Source organism: Taeniopygia guttata, chromosome 12 (assembly GCF_048771995.1).
Source record: "Taeniopygia guttata chromosome 12, bTaeGut7.mat, whole genome shotgun sequence".
Classification (NCBI taxonomy): Eukaryota; Metazoa; Chordata; class Aves; order Passeriformes; family Estrildidae; genus Taeniopygia; species Taeniopygia guttata.
Window position 1 is genome coordinate 461,786 of NC_133037.1, and position 13,451 is coordinate 475,236.

Genomic DNA, 13,451 nt, shown 5'->3' on the forward strand with positions numbered 1-13,451 from the left:
CTTTGAAGTTATTTTTCAAACGAACGTTAGCCGGGGGAAAAGCGGCAGCCGCAGGTTCATGGCCCTCAGGGCACAGCCCCGCCCCGGCCGCGCCCTTGGCGCTGATTGGGCGGCGGGGCGGCGGCGGCGGCGCTGATTGGCTGGGCCGGGAAGGGCGGGAAGGGCGCCGCGCCCGCTCCCCTCAGCCCCGTAGGAATTCTGTAATTAACTTTACGGTGAAATTTTTCTCTAGAGCCATCAGAGGGGAAAAAATCAGCTATTTGACAGTGAATGAAGACTGAATGAACATGTTTGTACTAATAATTACTACTGAGAGCAAAGTGACCCTGAGCTTCTTTTGCCCAAATAGCGATACATTTTCTGTGCCATAAATAATGAAAAAGCAGGCTAGAAAGAAAGGAAATTTTCAGGTTTTTTATTCAAAAAGCTATTAGTAAATGGTAATGCATAAACTGGCTTGTGACCTGCCAAGTTACCTAACAGTGTTAACGTAAAACCACAGTGTCTTATATATGTCATGCTAAATACTTAAATTTAGGTAACTCTGTAAGACTACCTACAGCACCTCAGAATATTTTAAATAAGACTACCTACAGCACCTCAGAATATTTTAAAACTATCAGAGTACAAGACAAAGAATAACAATTCCATTTGGTGATTACAGGAGAACAAAACCTCTAAAGCACTTTTGTGAAACAGAACTGTGCACAAACTACATTTCTCAGTTTAAAACTCTCGTATTTCCTATTCTGCTCTGCAGTGTATCCATGTGCATTCCTTTCTGGAGAAGACACGAGGATTTTACCACGGGTCTCCCAGACTATACCAAAAAATGCATTGTGAAAAACAACGAATATTACATTTTCAGTGCCACAAACTATCTCGATAAATCTCCTGTAGATTAAGCAGCTATTGACCAATCTGAGTATCCAGTTCTTATGTCAGTACAAATCTTATCTTGATTTGATTCTGGTAAAATGAAAAAAAAAAAAACTGACACTGGTAAATACAAAGACAGTATCCAAGGCACTTATATTTAAGGAATTTTACCAGCTTTTAGTGTAAAGAATAACTTGAGAAATGTGTAGGTAATTCCAGTACTCAGGTCTTTAGCGAAAATATTTTTACTTGCTCATAATAATACATACAATTAACTAGGTACTGTACAAAAATAGAAGGTCTGAGGCTTTTGTGTAAAGCTAGGAATATATACTTAGTACACAATTCTACTGAAAATAATTACATATAATTAATTTTATTTTTGTTCCCTGAACTGCACTGTGAATTGCAGCCATTCCTGTTCCCCGTGCTCAGGAGGCAGCTCACCTGTCTGTAAACTAAGCTACATACTCCAATAATTATTTTGGTCCGTAATAAACCTGTTTTCCCCTAGACTGCACACAAGTGGAATATGCTAGCAATAATAAAAATAATAAATATCATAAAAACAAAAGTGATACTTTCTTAAGGGGGGTTTCACTTGATCATAAATACACCAGCATACAAGTTTCTATTTTTTCTTTTGCATGTGATCCCTGGGCCAGAGACCAAGGCTCCTACGACTAAGGGACACCCACAAGGATTCCTCTGAGAATGCCTGGTGAGCGTGGAACCATCAACAAGTCCCCTTATTAGCTTATATTTTACTCATTGCCAAAATAAATACAACAGATTATGTTTCAAGTGCCCTATAAAAATCAAAGCTATTTTAAATTAAAATATTTTCCCTAATCCAAAATATACAACAGTTACTATGTGAAACACAATGAGAAACATTACCATGTAAAGGACACCTAAAAAAAATAATTTCCAAAAATATTCCTACGAAGTATTAAACATGATCTTAGAGCTCCCAACAGTGAAATGGAAGGTTGAACTTAAGTGGTGTCACATGTGTATGTGGAGGGATGCTCAGAGAGTAAAGTGGCTGAAGTTAATTACCTACACCTGTGGTCAGTGCAGTTCAAACCAAGATGAAGCTATGTACAACATTCTGAGAACTTGCATAAAAATACCTCTCTCTGGTAATGCAGTGGTTCTGAGTAAGTGGACTAAGATTGTTTGGAACAGGAGAGTAACTGCAAAGCTCCCCAAGGGCTCTGAGGAGTCCTGTCTGCTGTGGGCAGCGGGCAAACAGCACAGGCTACTGCTGCCTGCCACTGGTCAGTGTTTGCTCTGAAACTCCTGGGACTGTGCTTTAATGAGACCAACAGATGCTTCCTGAAACACACTGCAAATCAATCACAAATTATTTTGGCACTTGTTTGCTGTTCCTTTTCACATTGCAGATGGAAAGGCAGAAGGCATTTCTGTGTACAGAGTGGGACTGTGCCTTAATCTGCTATAGAACAGGTATTTTCTGGTGCTTCTCCATGTGGTACTTCTTGTTTCCTTCAGTCAGGGTTAGCGTTCCTGATCAAAATCTGCTACCTAATCTTAGTGAAAGTACACTTTTACCATCTTTCTAATGAGGAGACAGTCCTTATTTCTTCTTCTGAGCTGGCCACTGCTAATTAATCCATCCAATTTATGATTCAAAAAGTTCAGAACTGTTTAACTTGTCCTCTTCATACAGCAAAATATTTTCCATGAGCTTCTTTTTTTGATCATTTATCTGTATTTTCCAAGATGTCTCTCTGGATAAGGCTGAAAAACAAAAAAAAAGCCCAAATACTGAGGGAAAAAAAATCCATCTATTGTCTAAGGAATAGATGATAATTTTAAATTTAAGAAAAAGCAAGCAACCAGCCAAACAACAAAACCAGCTTAGGAAAAAATCTGATAGAAAACTGCTAAATATTTTGTAGATTTATTAGTAAATTCATAACCAAGGACAAAAGATTTACTGATATGTGTTTAAAAGTAGGAAGAAAAACCTAAGCCGTTCTGGAGAAGACAGAGTAATTTGTCTCTAGTAGTGTAAGACACGGGCCCCTTTACCTTGTGGAGCAGACGAAGAGTCCAGGTCTGTGCTGCCCTGCGGAGAGGTGCCCTGTGCAGCAGCTGCTGCCTCCAGGATGCCATCGCCTCTGGTGCACACCAGGCTTCTCTCCTGCAGTCTCTGGGCAGGCTTTCCCTGCTTGATCCCGTAATCACAGCCCGCCGCTTTTTCGGAATTGCTGCACTTGTGGCTAGGTAACTCCTCGGTGGATTTTTCTGGAGGATTCCACATGAAGCTGCTGGACTCATCTGACTCGCAGGGGACCCGTGACACGTAGATGCCATACGTGTCGGGTGCCACAGCTCCTGTGGAAGGCGCACAGGGGCTGCCACTGGTCAGGATTGCTGCCTGGCTGCTCTCCTCTTTACTCCCCACTGCAGAAGGCACATCCACGCTCACACTGGCTGTCTCATCATCAGTTTCTTCTGGAGTGTTCATGGAGAATCCAGAAGTGCTGCTTCCACAGATGTAATGCTCTTTTAATTTGTTTTCAGCCATTTCCATAATTTCACGTACCTGTTTTTAACAACCAAATCTGTGAATGCATAATAATTCCTGTACCCCTGCTTACACATATTCTCCTACGTGAATATTCACAAAAATAAGCAAGACATGAATACTGTATGTTTACACCCTGATGACAAGGAGACTTAAATCTTGACCATGTATTTAAAATACTACCTCTGCTATGTTCAAATTCTTCTTTCTCAGGCAAAGGCAGATGGCTGATGCAAAATCAACAGCCACCTCTTCCAGCAAGTGCCCTGCTTTTCTGTCTAGGTATTTGCAGCAGATTTCCTTGGCAGCCAGTTTTTCCAAATTTTTTACTTTGGAGTTTGAGCCTTCTTTTGCTGATTGAATTTCATCAGCAATCATATCTTTCTGTTCAAAGGAAAGAGATGCATTAGTGAAGGCAAAATGAACACAAGCATTTTTTTCTGAATCTCTGAGAATCAGTATTGCTGTGTATTTGTCATTGGTGTTCCTCAGTGCCTGGTTCACAGACTGAAAACCTTTAATAATCTCTGTTCATGCAACTGACTGAATGTTTGTTCTCACAGGAGAAAAAAAGGCCAGTGGCTTTCTTTGCATGTGTCCAATATAAAACTTCCTAAAGCGGGGCAAGCTCTTGCTGGCTTGTGCTCATTTATACAGGAATGAAAAAGAGCCAACACTGTGTAGAGCAGCATTCTTACACAGGCCTTTATAACATGTTAGAGAAATCAGGAATGTAGCATCTTTGATTTTCTGAACCCCTCTGAACACTTCTGAATTGCTTGCAAATAGTGGGAATACTGTTGTTCTCCTCTCCAAGGCTTCAGCCAGACAAGAAATCAGGAGCACGTGCCACTGAAGGAAAGCAGGTGAAGGCTGCCTTCTACAGGTGGTTTTATTGCATTCAGTGAGTTTGGCTGTTCTGACTGCTTGTGAAACTGGTTGATGTAGCTCTAACCTCGGCTTGGGAAACCAGTGAGGATATCAGTTCCAGGCATGAGCACAAGATAAATGCCTGATAAACATGACGAAGAGCTTCTGCAGTTCCTGCCTACCCAGGTTTCCCCACTCACTGTGGCTCACACCACCTCCTTCTGGCACAAAATATGCAGCAGCATTTCAGCACAAAACCTTCTCTTAAATATTTATTTTGCAGTCTCTCCTAATGCAATTCAGGCCAGCACCCATGAGTGGGTGTGTAAAATGTGAATATCTATTGTGCTTCTGTTCTAATGGCAGGCAGGCTACTGACGTTAATGGAACCAGCATATGGCTCCTAAACTTCCCTTCTGCAGGACATGTACAGCAGACAGCAAATATCAAATTGTATTTACATAAAATTAAAATTATTTTTATGACAGCAACCCCATACATTTGTATTGGTGTTCATTATTGCTGCTTTTTCTTACCAGGTAAATGGGGTGTCTGTCTTCATCCAGTGCCTTAATCCCAGTCAATATCTCTGCTAAGACCTAGAAAATGTATTTGAAAGATAAAATTATTTGCTCAGAATTAACTATAATTTTAAAAAATAAGTTTCTAACTAAAGAAATATTGAACTTTTATTGAATATTGAATGCATTCTGATATTGTATCTTTACTTAAGATGGCTTAACAATGCCAGCTCAGGGCATTTATGAGTCTTTAGATCTACCTCCAGAACGCAGATTTTACAGGTCAATAGATATTGCTGAAACAAAGCATAAGAAGAAAGTAAAGCTAAATGCAGATAAGAAATCATACTGAACAGAGTAACTCCCTACTTAAATGGAAACACCTGGAGATGGGTGACATCACAGACTATCAATTATTTTAGCTGAAATTCAAATGAACAGGCAATGTTTGTAGAAGTTCATGTGATAAGTCTGCACGAATTTTGAGCATCTTGTTTGTTTTAAGCAATCAGCAGTAATACTTTATTTACAATAAAAAACACTTGTTTCTCTTGATTGAAAGATTCACCTAATTTTGCCACAAACTGAGATAGATGTATTTGGAATGTGAACAACTAAAAGCAGGATTTCAACACATTATAGAGCCAGCAACTATTATGAAATTGCCTGTAAAATAACCATATGAGGTACTTGCTCTTCCATTCAATTTCTTGTCTAGAACCATCAAAAAATAAACCAGAGCATGGAAAAAAGGCAACATACCACACCACAGCTGAATATATCCACTTTTTCTGTTAACTGCCCATGTCTGACGAAATCTTCTGGCAGGTAAGTAAGAGAAGCTTGTAGGACTTTGGTTTTCATCATGGCATATTCTGATTTTTTATCAGAAGAGTGCAGCCGCAGTCCAGAATGCCCAAGCTTTGGTGTAAAGTTTTCATCCAACAAGACATTTGAGCTGCGATAATGACAGACAAATAACAATATTGGTAAAATCATTACTTTATCTTGAGGCAAAGAATTAGTTTTATACTTTTAAACTTAAGCACTGAAAGTGTCCAGCATTTGGCCTCATGCATAGGACTGAAAGGATTAAGTATGTTAGAAAGCAAGAAGGGGAAAAAACAAGCACCCAAAAATTACTTTAAAATAATTTACTTCCTTCATTTAGGAAAGAGAGACAGGTTAAAAAAAAAAGGGTTAAGGCCCTACAGAAAAAGAGACAGCAGAAATTACTGCAAATGGATTTCCAAATTGTATAAACTTTAGCCATGACTGTTAAAGAAATCCTTAAATTACCAGGTGACCAAGGAAATCAAAGTCCTCACCTCTTGATATTCCCATGAAGAATTCCAAAATTATGCAAATACTCCACTGCTCTGATAACGCCTAAAGAAATGCTAATTCGCATCTCCCAGGTGAGTGGAGCAGAATCATCCTGCAAGGAAAGGAGGAAAAAATTGGTAATTAATGGAATAAAACACTGTAAGACATTGGTACTTTAGGAAACCAAAGGCTTAGCTGAGTCCCAGTCAAACTCCAGGCAAAACTACAAACTCCAGGAGAAGAGCTGCTGCCTTTCTGGTGCTTGCAGCCAAGGCACTTAGGCACCTTTTTTTTCTGCCTGTTTCTCAGAAATCAAAGGGATGCCATTGTTTTCCCCGGAATTCCAGGACAGGACTTGCAATCGCAAGTAGGCGGCAGAGCCAGATTATTTCTTACGTGGCACTGAAGCTTGTTTTGCAGGGAGCCATTGGGCAAGTACGGATATATCAGACAGTGCGATCCAGTTTCCACCGAGAAGCCCAGCAGCTGCAGAATGTTTATGTGACAACACCTGCAGGCACAGATCAGCAGGGAATTGCAAATGACATAAGAGCAACGCAGAAAAATACATTCCTGAGCTGGAGTAAATTCCTAAATTCAAGGCAACTGGAATGGTGTGCTGCAGCTGGAAGCACAGCTGGAGGCACAACAAACATGGTCCTGGGCAGGAGACAGCAGGAGGCTGACTGAGCAAGAGCCCATTGCATTGCAGCAGGGGGTACAAGGTGGGCACTGTGTCCTCCCCACCCCAAGGCTCAGCCAGGACCAGCAGTAGCCCACCGTGCTACTTGCCCAGGGCCCCCACGCAGGCAGCACAAGACTGCTTGTCCCCAGCTCAGAACAGTGCCTGGAGCAGATGCCCCAGTGTTGACGAACACCCAGCAGCAGACCATGAATGGGACATGCATCACTGCTCTGACAGCCAACCACTCACCGAAAACAAATCTGCACTTCTGTGTGAAAGAACCTCTGGGTGGAATCTGGGCTTGTGCATTCCAGCTGAAAAATGAAAACATGCAAGAGAATGTCATTAGTAATTCCTAGGACTTTGCATTTATACCGATCTGGCAGGCTCTAGATGACAAGCTAGTGTAAGAAACAGGCAAGTACCACTCATGCCAACATTAAGTCAACGGCAATACTTAATTGGAAATTACAACAAAAACTAGTGTCAAGACACCCCCGATCCAATCATCAGTGCAGGCATCTATATTGCAGGCTACTCCTATCTATAAAGTTAATGGAACTACTCACATGAGTAAAGTATTCATCAAAGTGTGTTTTCTGAATTTAGGTTTAATTCTTTACATAATTTCATTTTTATCTCTCCTCTTGTGTAGTTATTCTGGTTCCTTCCCCACACAATAGTACAGAACTGCTAATGGGCAAGTCATACTAATAACACAACCTCTTCTAGAAAAAGGTGCAGTACTTGCCTCTTTGAGTCTTTTGATGACAAACACCATGTTGTTCCTCTGACCTTTGTAGATATCCGCAAAAGTGCCTTCACAGATTCTGTTCTTGTCACTGAAACTGTTTGTGGCATTAGCAATTTCCCTCTGGGTCCACAGGAGACTCCCGCTAGGGAGATCAGCCATCGTCTCCTGCTGAGGAGTAGAAGAGCTGCAAGGCTACACATTTGTAGAAGAAACAAGTTTATCTCATGGTAATTAATATGCTTTTTCCTTCTTTCAGTGCCATATTTTCCTTCCCGTGTTTTAAGCAATCACTGCTTTGGGTGTAGGTAACTCCTGTATTGATGTGTTGTGTTGATCTAAAACTTTTGTGTAGAAGCAACTTGAAATCAGTTACCAATCTGCATTTCCACCTTTCCCAGGAAACAGACTTAGTTTTGTTTAAAAGCCCACACATTTATGTGAAGTGATGTTAGTCTGATTAACAAAAGATCTTAATCTTTATAGTTGGGTTACATATTAAGAAACAGTTGGATGAGAAAGTGGGTCCCTCATAATGTAATTATGCTCTGTTAAGCTTCATATCTACTTTTGAAGCATCTGGCATCCGTTGCACAATAATTTGTTGCTACCAGGGTGGTAAGTCCTAATACCAACTATAATTACAGTCCCACTGGAGCCTAATCATGCAGCTTTCACAACCTTCATGTGCATCCAACTTGAGAAAACAAAGTACTAATTTCTTCTCAAGAAACTCTGAAACTACTGCACTCTGAGTCAGTCTTCCCTCCTGGCTGGTACTCCTGGACCATGTTATTGTGGATGAGTTTAAAGCCTCAGACAAAACAAACCAAAGAAAACAGGCCAAGAACAACCGTAATGGGACTAAGGTGTGCCCACAGATCTGGGAAACACTTTGGGAACAGGACAGGTCTAGTTAGACTGTATGAAAGATGAGAGAACTGTGGGGAGGAAGGAACAGGAGACTTCATGCTGAAATCATTAGGAATATGAGGAAAACTTTTCCCACTGTGATGGGTAAGCACATGAACAGGGGCTCAGAGAGTGATGGAACCTTTATCTTGGGAAATTTTCAGTTGTCAGCTACACAAGGCTTTGGATAAGATGACTTAAATTCAATACTAGCCCAGTTTTGAGCAGAAACCACATTTAAAGTGTACAATGAAACTAAAAGAGGTATATGGTTCTGACTAATCCGTGGTATATACTGTCCTGTCCTGCGATCACACCAGAAATGTAAGTCCTCTGTAAAATCTACATGTGAGAGTCCTTCAAACTCAGTTGCTATTTGTGGGTATGCTATCCCTTCTGAGCTAAGCAGGAAGTAATACTGTACATTTTTCCCTCACTGTCCTTACTGGCAAAAAAAGTGATGTAACCACAAGCAATCTAACTGAAGCATTAGTGCTGTCTTCAGTCCAAACCCTTTGTATCGAGCTCAACGTTTTCACTACAGCAATGTTTTTGTACAAGTACAGGGATAAACTCTTAACTGAAAAAAGGCAGAATGTCATAAAGGCAATTTTCCTTGTACAGTCAGTGAGCACTAAGGGGATTTACCTTCACACTCGATAAAACAGGAGGATTGGACTGTAGGGAATTCAAAAGGTCTCTCGGGGGAGGTGGTGGAGCAGGGAGGGAGTACAAGGCTCCTGCAGAAACAGCACCTGAAACTGAGATAACAGCATTGAAAACACACCTTATTTTTTTAATACCACCACCTGTGACTAACTACAAAAGTCTAAGAATTATGAAGATCTGGGGTATTTTAATTTTCTGACCAAGGATAATCTGTGAAAAGTTGTCAAAGTGTGCAATTCTGTGTGAAGACAGGGAGCTCTCTTCCTGGTTCTTGTTTGCAGGAGGACTGTGCAGCCCTCTCCAGCCCTGGCTGGGGACATGAAGCTCCCTGTGCCTGTGCTGTTGCAGATGCTCTCCCAGTTTGTGCTGTGGTTCTCTCCTTCCCTCTCCTGCAGAGGGGCTGCTGACCCCCGCCCAGCTCTCTGCTGGCCTAGATTTACTGTGCATGAAGAGAGGGACATGGGGCAGGACATGCATGCACTGGTGTAGACTTTGTATGGAGCCAAGATGGGATCAAGGCATTCAGAGACCTGGGAATCATCCTGAGATCCCAGAGAACAGATACAGCCAGCATCTCTCAAGGCCAAGAGGGCCAAAGGAAGGACAACCAGGAATAAACAGGACAGTAGGGCTAGGAAAACAGCAGACACTCAGCTGTGCCCCTCTGGGAGACCAGTGTCTTCATTGTACAATCCTGACCACAAACACACAGCAGCTTTGGCTATGCAGTCATTTAATGTCAAAGCAAATTTGGAGTCCAGTACTGTACTTACTGCCTGCTGGGACTGCTCCCAGGTGTGAGGAGTCTGGGAAGGGCAACAAACTTATGGCATTTTCTTTGTCTCTCACTTTGCCTTCTGTGGGAGGTACAGATATGATCTGTTTGGGTGGCTCTGACTCTTCTTTCTCAGGGCTGGTGACACTAGAGGCCGATGTCCCTTCAAAACAGAGCAAAGGGAAGATAAGGATAAACAGGGAAAATAGAGTCTGCCTCTAATCAGTGACCAGAAAATAATCCTAACCAGGACAGCAGACTTCAAATTAACATCAACATTAAAATGTTACTGTATTAGAATGCTGTGAAGTCCCAATTTTACAGGGTTTTAAAACTAGCTGTCAAACAGTCTGCAGATCTTTAGTCAAAACTGACAGTCCCTTCATTCTGTCGGCAAGTCCCTGTATTCTGGCTTTTTCCTCACATGGTTAACCTAGAAGTCTCAGAATTTAGCATCACTTCCCTTATTCAACCTACTTTTCAAGGTTTTTCATGACTTTTGCAACTTCCTGCATATCAGACAAACAGGGCAGCACTGCAGCTAAAGAACTGATATAGAAAACATAATTATGGACATCTAGAAGTGGTACTAGAGAGTGCAAAAAACTGTTGAATGGATGTAGAACTCTTTGGGAAGTATTCTGCCAGCAAAAGATCTCACTTTGTGCTGTGTCTGATTCCTTTAAGTAAGAATGAACTGAATTATGCTGATGTAAGGTCCGCTTAGTTTTCTGAAGTGCCCAACAGAACAAGCAACATATCCTCTGTATCTGCCCAGGAGGGATCACTTGAATAAGCGTATTCAGACACAGAGAAAAGCTCAAAAAAAAAAAAAAAAGTAACTGACAGCAACATAAGGGAAAGCAGGTAATGCCCTGTTGTACCTACGGCAGGTGCAAATTGCGCAAGCAGTGGCCATACTGACACACCAGAGGGAGCAAACCAGACCCACAGAGGGATGGCGAGTGTTTGCCTGCAGGGATGGTGATTGGTTTTGTCTGTGCTGTGTCTGTGTTTCAGGGCTGACTGTTGGGACCTGCTCTGCGACTGGAAGCAATCCTGGCAGGGGCTGCAATATGCTGTCTCTCAGGATGTGATCCAGTGCCACAGGACCAGGCCCTTTGTGCAGCCTCTGTGTGACGTATAAAAGCAGCAGCCCTGGTTTGGCCACAGCCCATCTTGCTAGCACTTCTTGAAGGGTCCAAGATGGGCACCACAAAGATGGGGTGATGAGCTGCGGGGACCGGTGAGTCCACCTGTGTCACCTCTTCCCTCCCACCACCAATTTTACTCAAGTGAGCAGAGAACCACAATCACAATCAGTGAAGACATTTTAGAATTTGACACAGGATGTGACTTCTAACAAAAAGCTTCTTCAGCTAGCAAGGGAGATGTCCTAAGAGGGGCCTGGGTGCTGTGAGGAGCAGCCCAGAGCCATGGGAGGAAGGAGCAGCTACTCACAGTCCAGGATGACCTGAGCCGCTCGGTACAGCTGCAGCCCTTGCAGCAAGTCCAGGAGCTGCTGCACTGTCGCCAGCCTCACTCCCCACCACCACATGAGTTCCCTCGTGATGCTGATCCCTGTCTTCTCCATGCACTTGATTTTCCGTAGCTCTGTTTGATCAGTGATCACATAGGAGGCTGGTGTGAGAGAATGGATATTTGTTTAAATATTAGAAAAAACAGGCAAGGGCAAGCAGGTCAGGCTAAGGTGTGAGACACAGTTTGGTTTTGCATTTGCATATCTTTAAAAGGAAAAATCACAATAAATTATCTACGTGGACATGAAGAAATTTCTGTTCCTAAAGTAAGATATCTTTTTTCTTCCTTCAACTATTCTGGAAAAATTTGTTTTATCAGACACACTTGAAAAGAAGACCCACTCATACTTTTAAGCATATTTTCCCTGTAATCTTTCTCCTTAATACTCTGTACCAAAGTAAGGTGAGATTAAATTCCTGGGGTGATTCTCCCAAAACAGGTGACAGCAGTCAGTGGAGTGGCTGCACTCCCACTTGCATTCCTAAATTCCTGAGTTGTGGTGAGCCAAACAATAACTGAATCACCTGGGTGTTAGTTACACTCCGATAAAGCTACCAGGGAAATGCAGCTATTTTTAGATCCTGTGCCAAAGCTGACTCTACACAACGTGTCCCAATTCCTGACCACACCTGTTGCCCCGCTGTACTCTTCCCAGCTCACTTACCTGCAGAAAACCCACCTCCCTCATATGTCCCCAGCTCCACCCCACACACCTAGACACAGCCCCAGAGCTGGAGTTCACAGGGGCTGTGCCTGAAGGGAAAAGGCTAGGGCCTGGGGTGTTTGTGTGGAGGCAGATTCCTGAGTTCTCACCCCAGCTGGCTTTGGAAGGACATCAGAAATACACTTTATGCATCTGAAGGTAGTGGAGATGAATCCCACCCTACATTAGAAGTTTAACTGGGGTAAGAGCTTATTCAGCACACAGTTAGGGAAGTCATGTCAAAGGAAGGCAGCTACTAAGAAAAGATTCAGCTTAGAATTGTTTGTACAGGGACACAGAAAAAAGAGTAAATAACTCAGGAAGTATATTTTCTGTACTTACTGACTGTACACAGCCAGGGCCAAGAAAAACAGGGGCACAAAGTATGAGGGAATATACATGAAGAGAAGGAGGAAATTAAAAAATAGAACATCTGAGCAGATGTGAGGGACGCTGTGGAAACAGGCAGTGAGAAGTGGCAGGAGATACAGTGTGACTGGAGAGGGAAGTGTGAAAGATTACAGAGAGTGTGGGGAGGGAACCTGCCTGCCCAGGAAAAGCCAAGGGACCACAGAGAGAAGTCTGGCATTCCACCTGTGTTTGAAAAGCGAAACCTGCGTGCCGGGAATTCCCTCTTTACAGGATGTGCCCTGCCGAGCGCTGGGAAGCGCGGGGGCCAGCGCGACCCTCGCGTCCTTGCAGCACGTCCCGGAGGCGCCACCGGCTCGGGGAGCGCCAGCCCGCCTGCGCCGTGCCCCTCACCGAATCGCATCCAGTCGTAGTCGCTCAGGCAGTCCATCTTCTGGCAGAAGTCCTCCAGCACCCAGGCGGGCATGCTGTGGATGTAGAGCGCCGGGGCCGAGCCCGCCCTGAGGGCGAGGGGCGGCTGCTGCAGCGCCATCGCCGCGGGGTCCCGCTCCGCACGGCCCCGCTCCCGGGCGGGCACCGCTCCCGGGCGGGCACCGCTCCCCGGCCTCTCCTCCGTTCCCCCAGAGCCTCCTCCTCCCGGGGCTGCCCTCACAGCCCGCCCGGCCCGGCAGCCGAGCTCGCTGCGGGGAAGAGGCCGCGACACTGCCCGCGATGCGCGGCCGGCTCCGGGCGCTGCTTCCTGCTCCGGCTGACGTCAGGTGCAGATCGGATTTTCCTTCCCGTGACTGGTCATTGCTCCAGCCCGGTTGCCAAATTACCAGTTCCACGTGCCGGAAGCCAGAGGCGCTTTCCCGGCTGTTGCGCACAGCTGGCGGGGCGGCGGTGCGGG

General features: G+C 43.8%; 1 protein-coding gene across 4 annotated transcripts; it reads right to left on the reverse strand.

Moving 5' to 3' along the window:
- Nucleotides 1-399: 399 nt before the first annotated feature.
- IRAK2 (interleukin 1 receptor associated kinase 2) lies at nt 400-13,451 on the reverse strand. 4 transcript variants are annotated; one of them, XR_012057926.1, is made up of 14 exons: nt 12,956-13,450; nt 11,410-11,589; nt 9,947-10,111; nt 9,153-9,265; nt 7,593-7,787; nt 7,091-7,155; nt 6,553-6,667; nt 6,159-6,268; nt 5,593-5,788; nt 4,846-4,908; nt 3,623-3,823; nt 2,941-3,457; nt 591-2,646; nt 400-556 (listed from the first exon to the last, which is right to left on the reverse strand). XR_012057926.1 is itself a non-coding variant. In XM_030283349.4 (13 exons), the coding sequence occupies exons 1-13, from the start codon at nt 13,092-13,094 to the stop codon at nt 2,528-2,530; spliced, it is 2,151 nt and encodes a 716-aa protein (XP_030139209.4). In that variant the 5' UTR covers nt 13,095-13,451; the 3' UTR covers nt 400-2,527. The 4 variants fall into 4 exon arrangements, 3 of the variants coding, with proteins under 3 accessions (XP_030139209.4, XP_072790916.1, XP_030139208.4); XM_030283349.4 differs by having other exon boundaries at nt 400-2,646; nt 7,593-7,760; nt 12,956-13,451; XM_072934815.1 differs by having other exon boundaries at nt 400-2,646; nt 7,593-7,763; nt 12,956-13,451.

Bases quoted from the DNA above. Each gene is read 5' to 3' on its own strand.
- IRAK2 (XM_030283348.4), bottom strand. From the start codon at position 13,094: ATGGCGCTGCAGCAGCCGCCCCTCGCCCTCAGGGCGGGCTCGGCCCCG. The intron at 5,789-6,158 runs GTGAGGACTTTG...TCATTATCGCAG, and splicing joins CTTCATGGGAATATCAAGAG to CTCAAATGTCTTGTTGGATG. The intron at 3,458-3,622 runs GTAGTATTTTAA...TGTTAAAAACAG, and splicing joins AGAATTTGAACATAGCAGAG to GTACGTGAAATTATGGAAAT.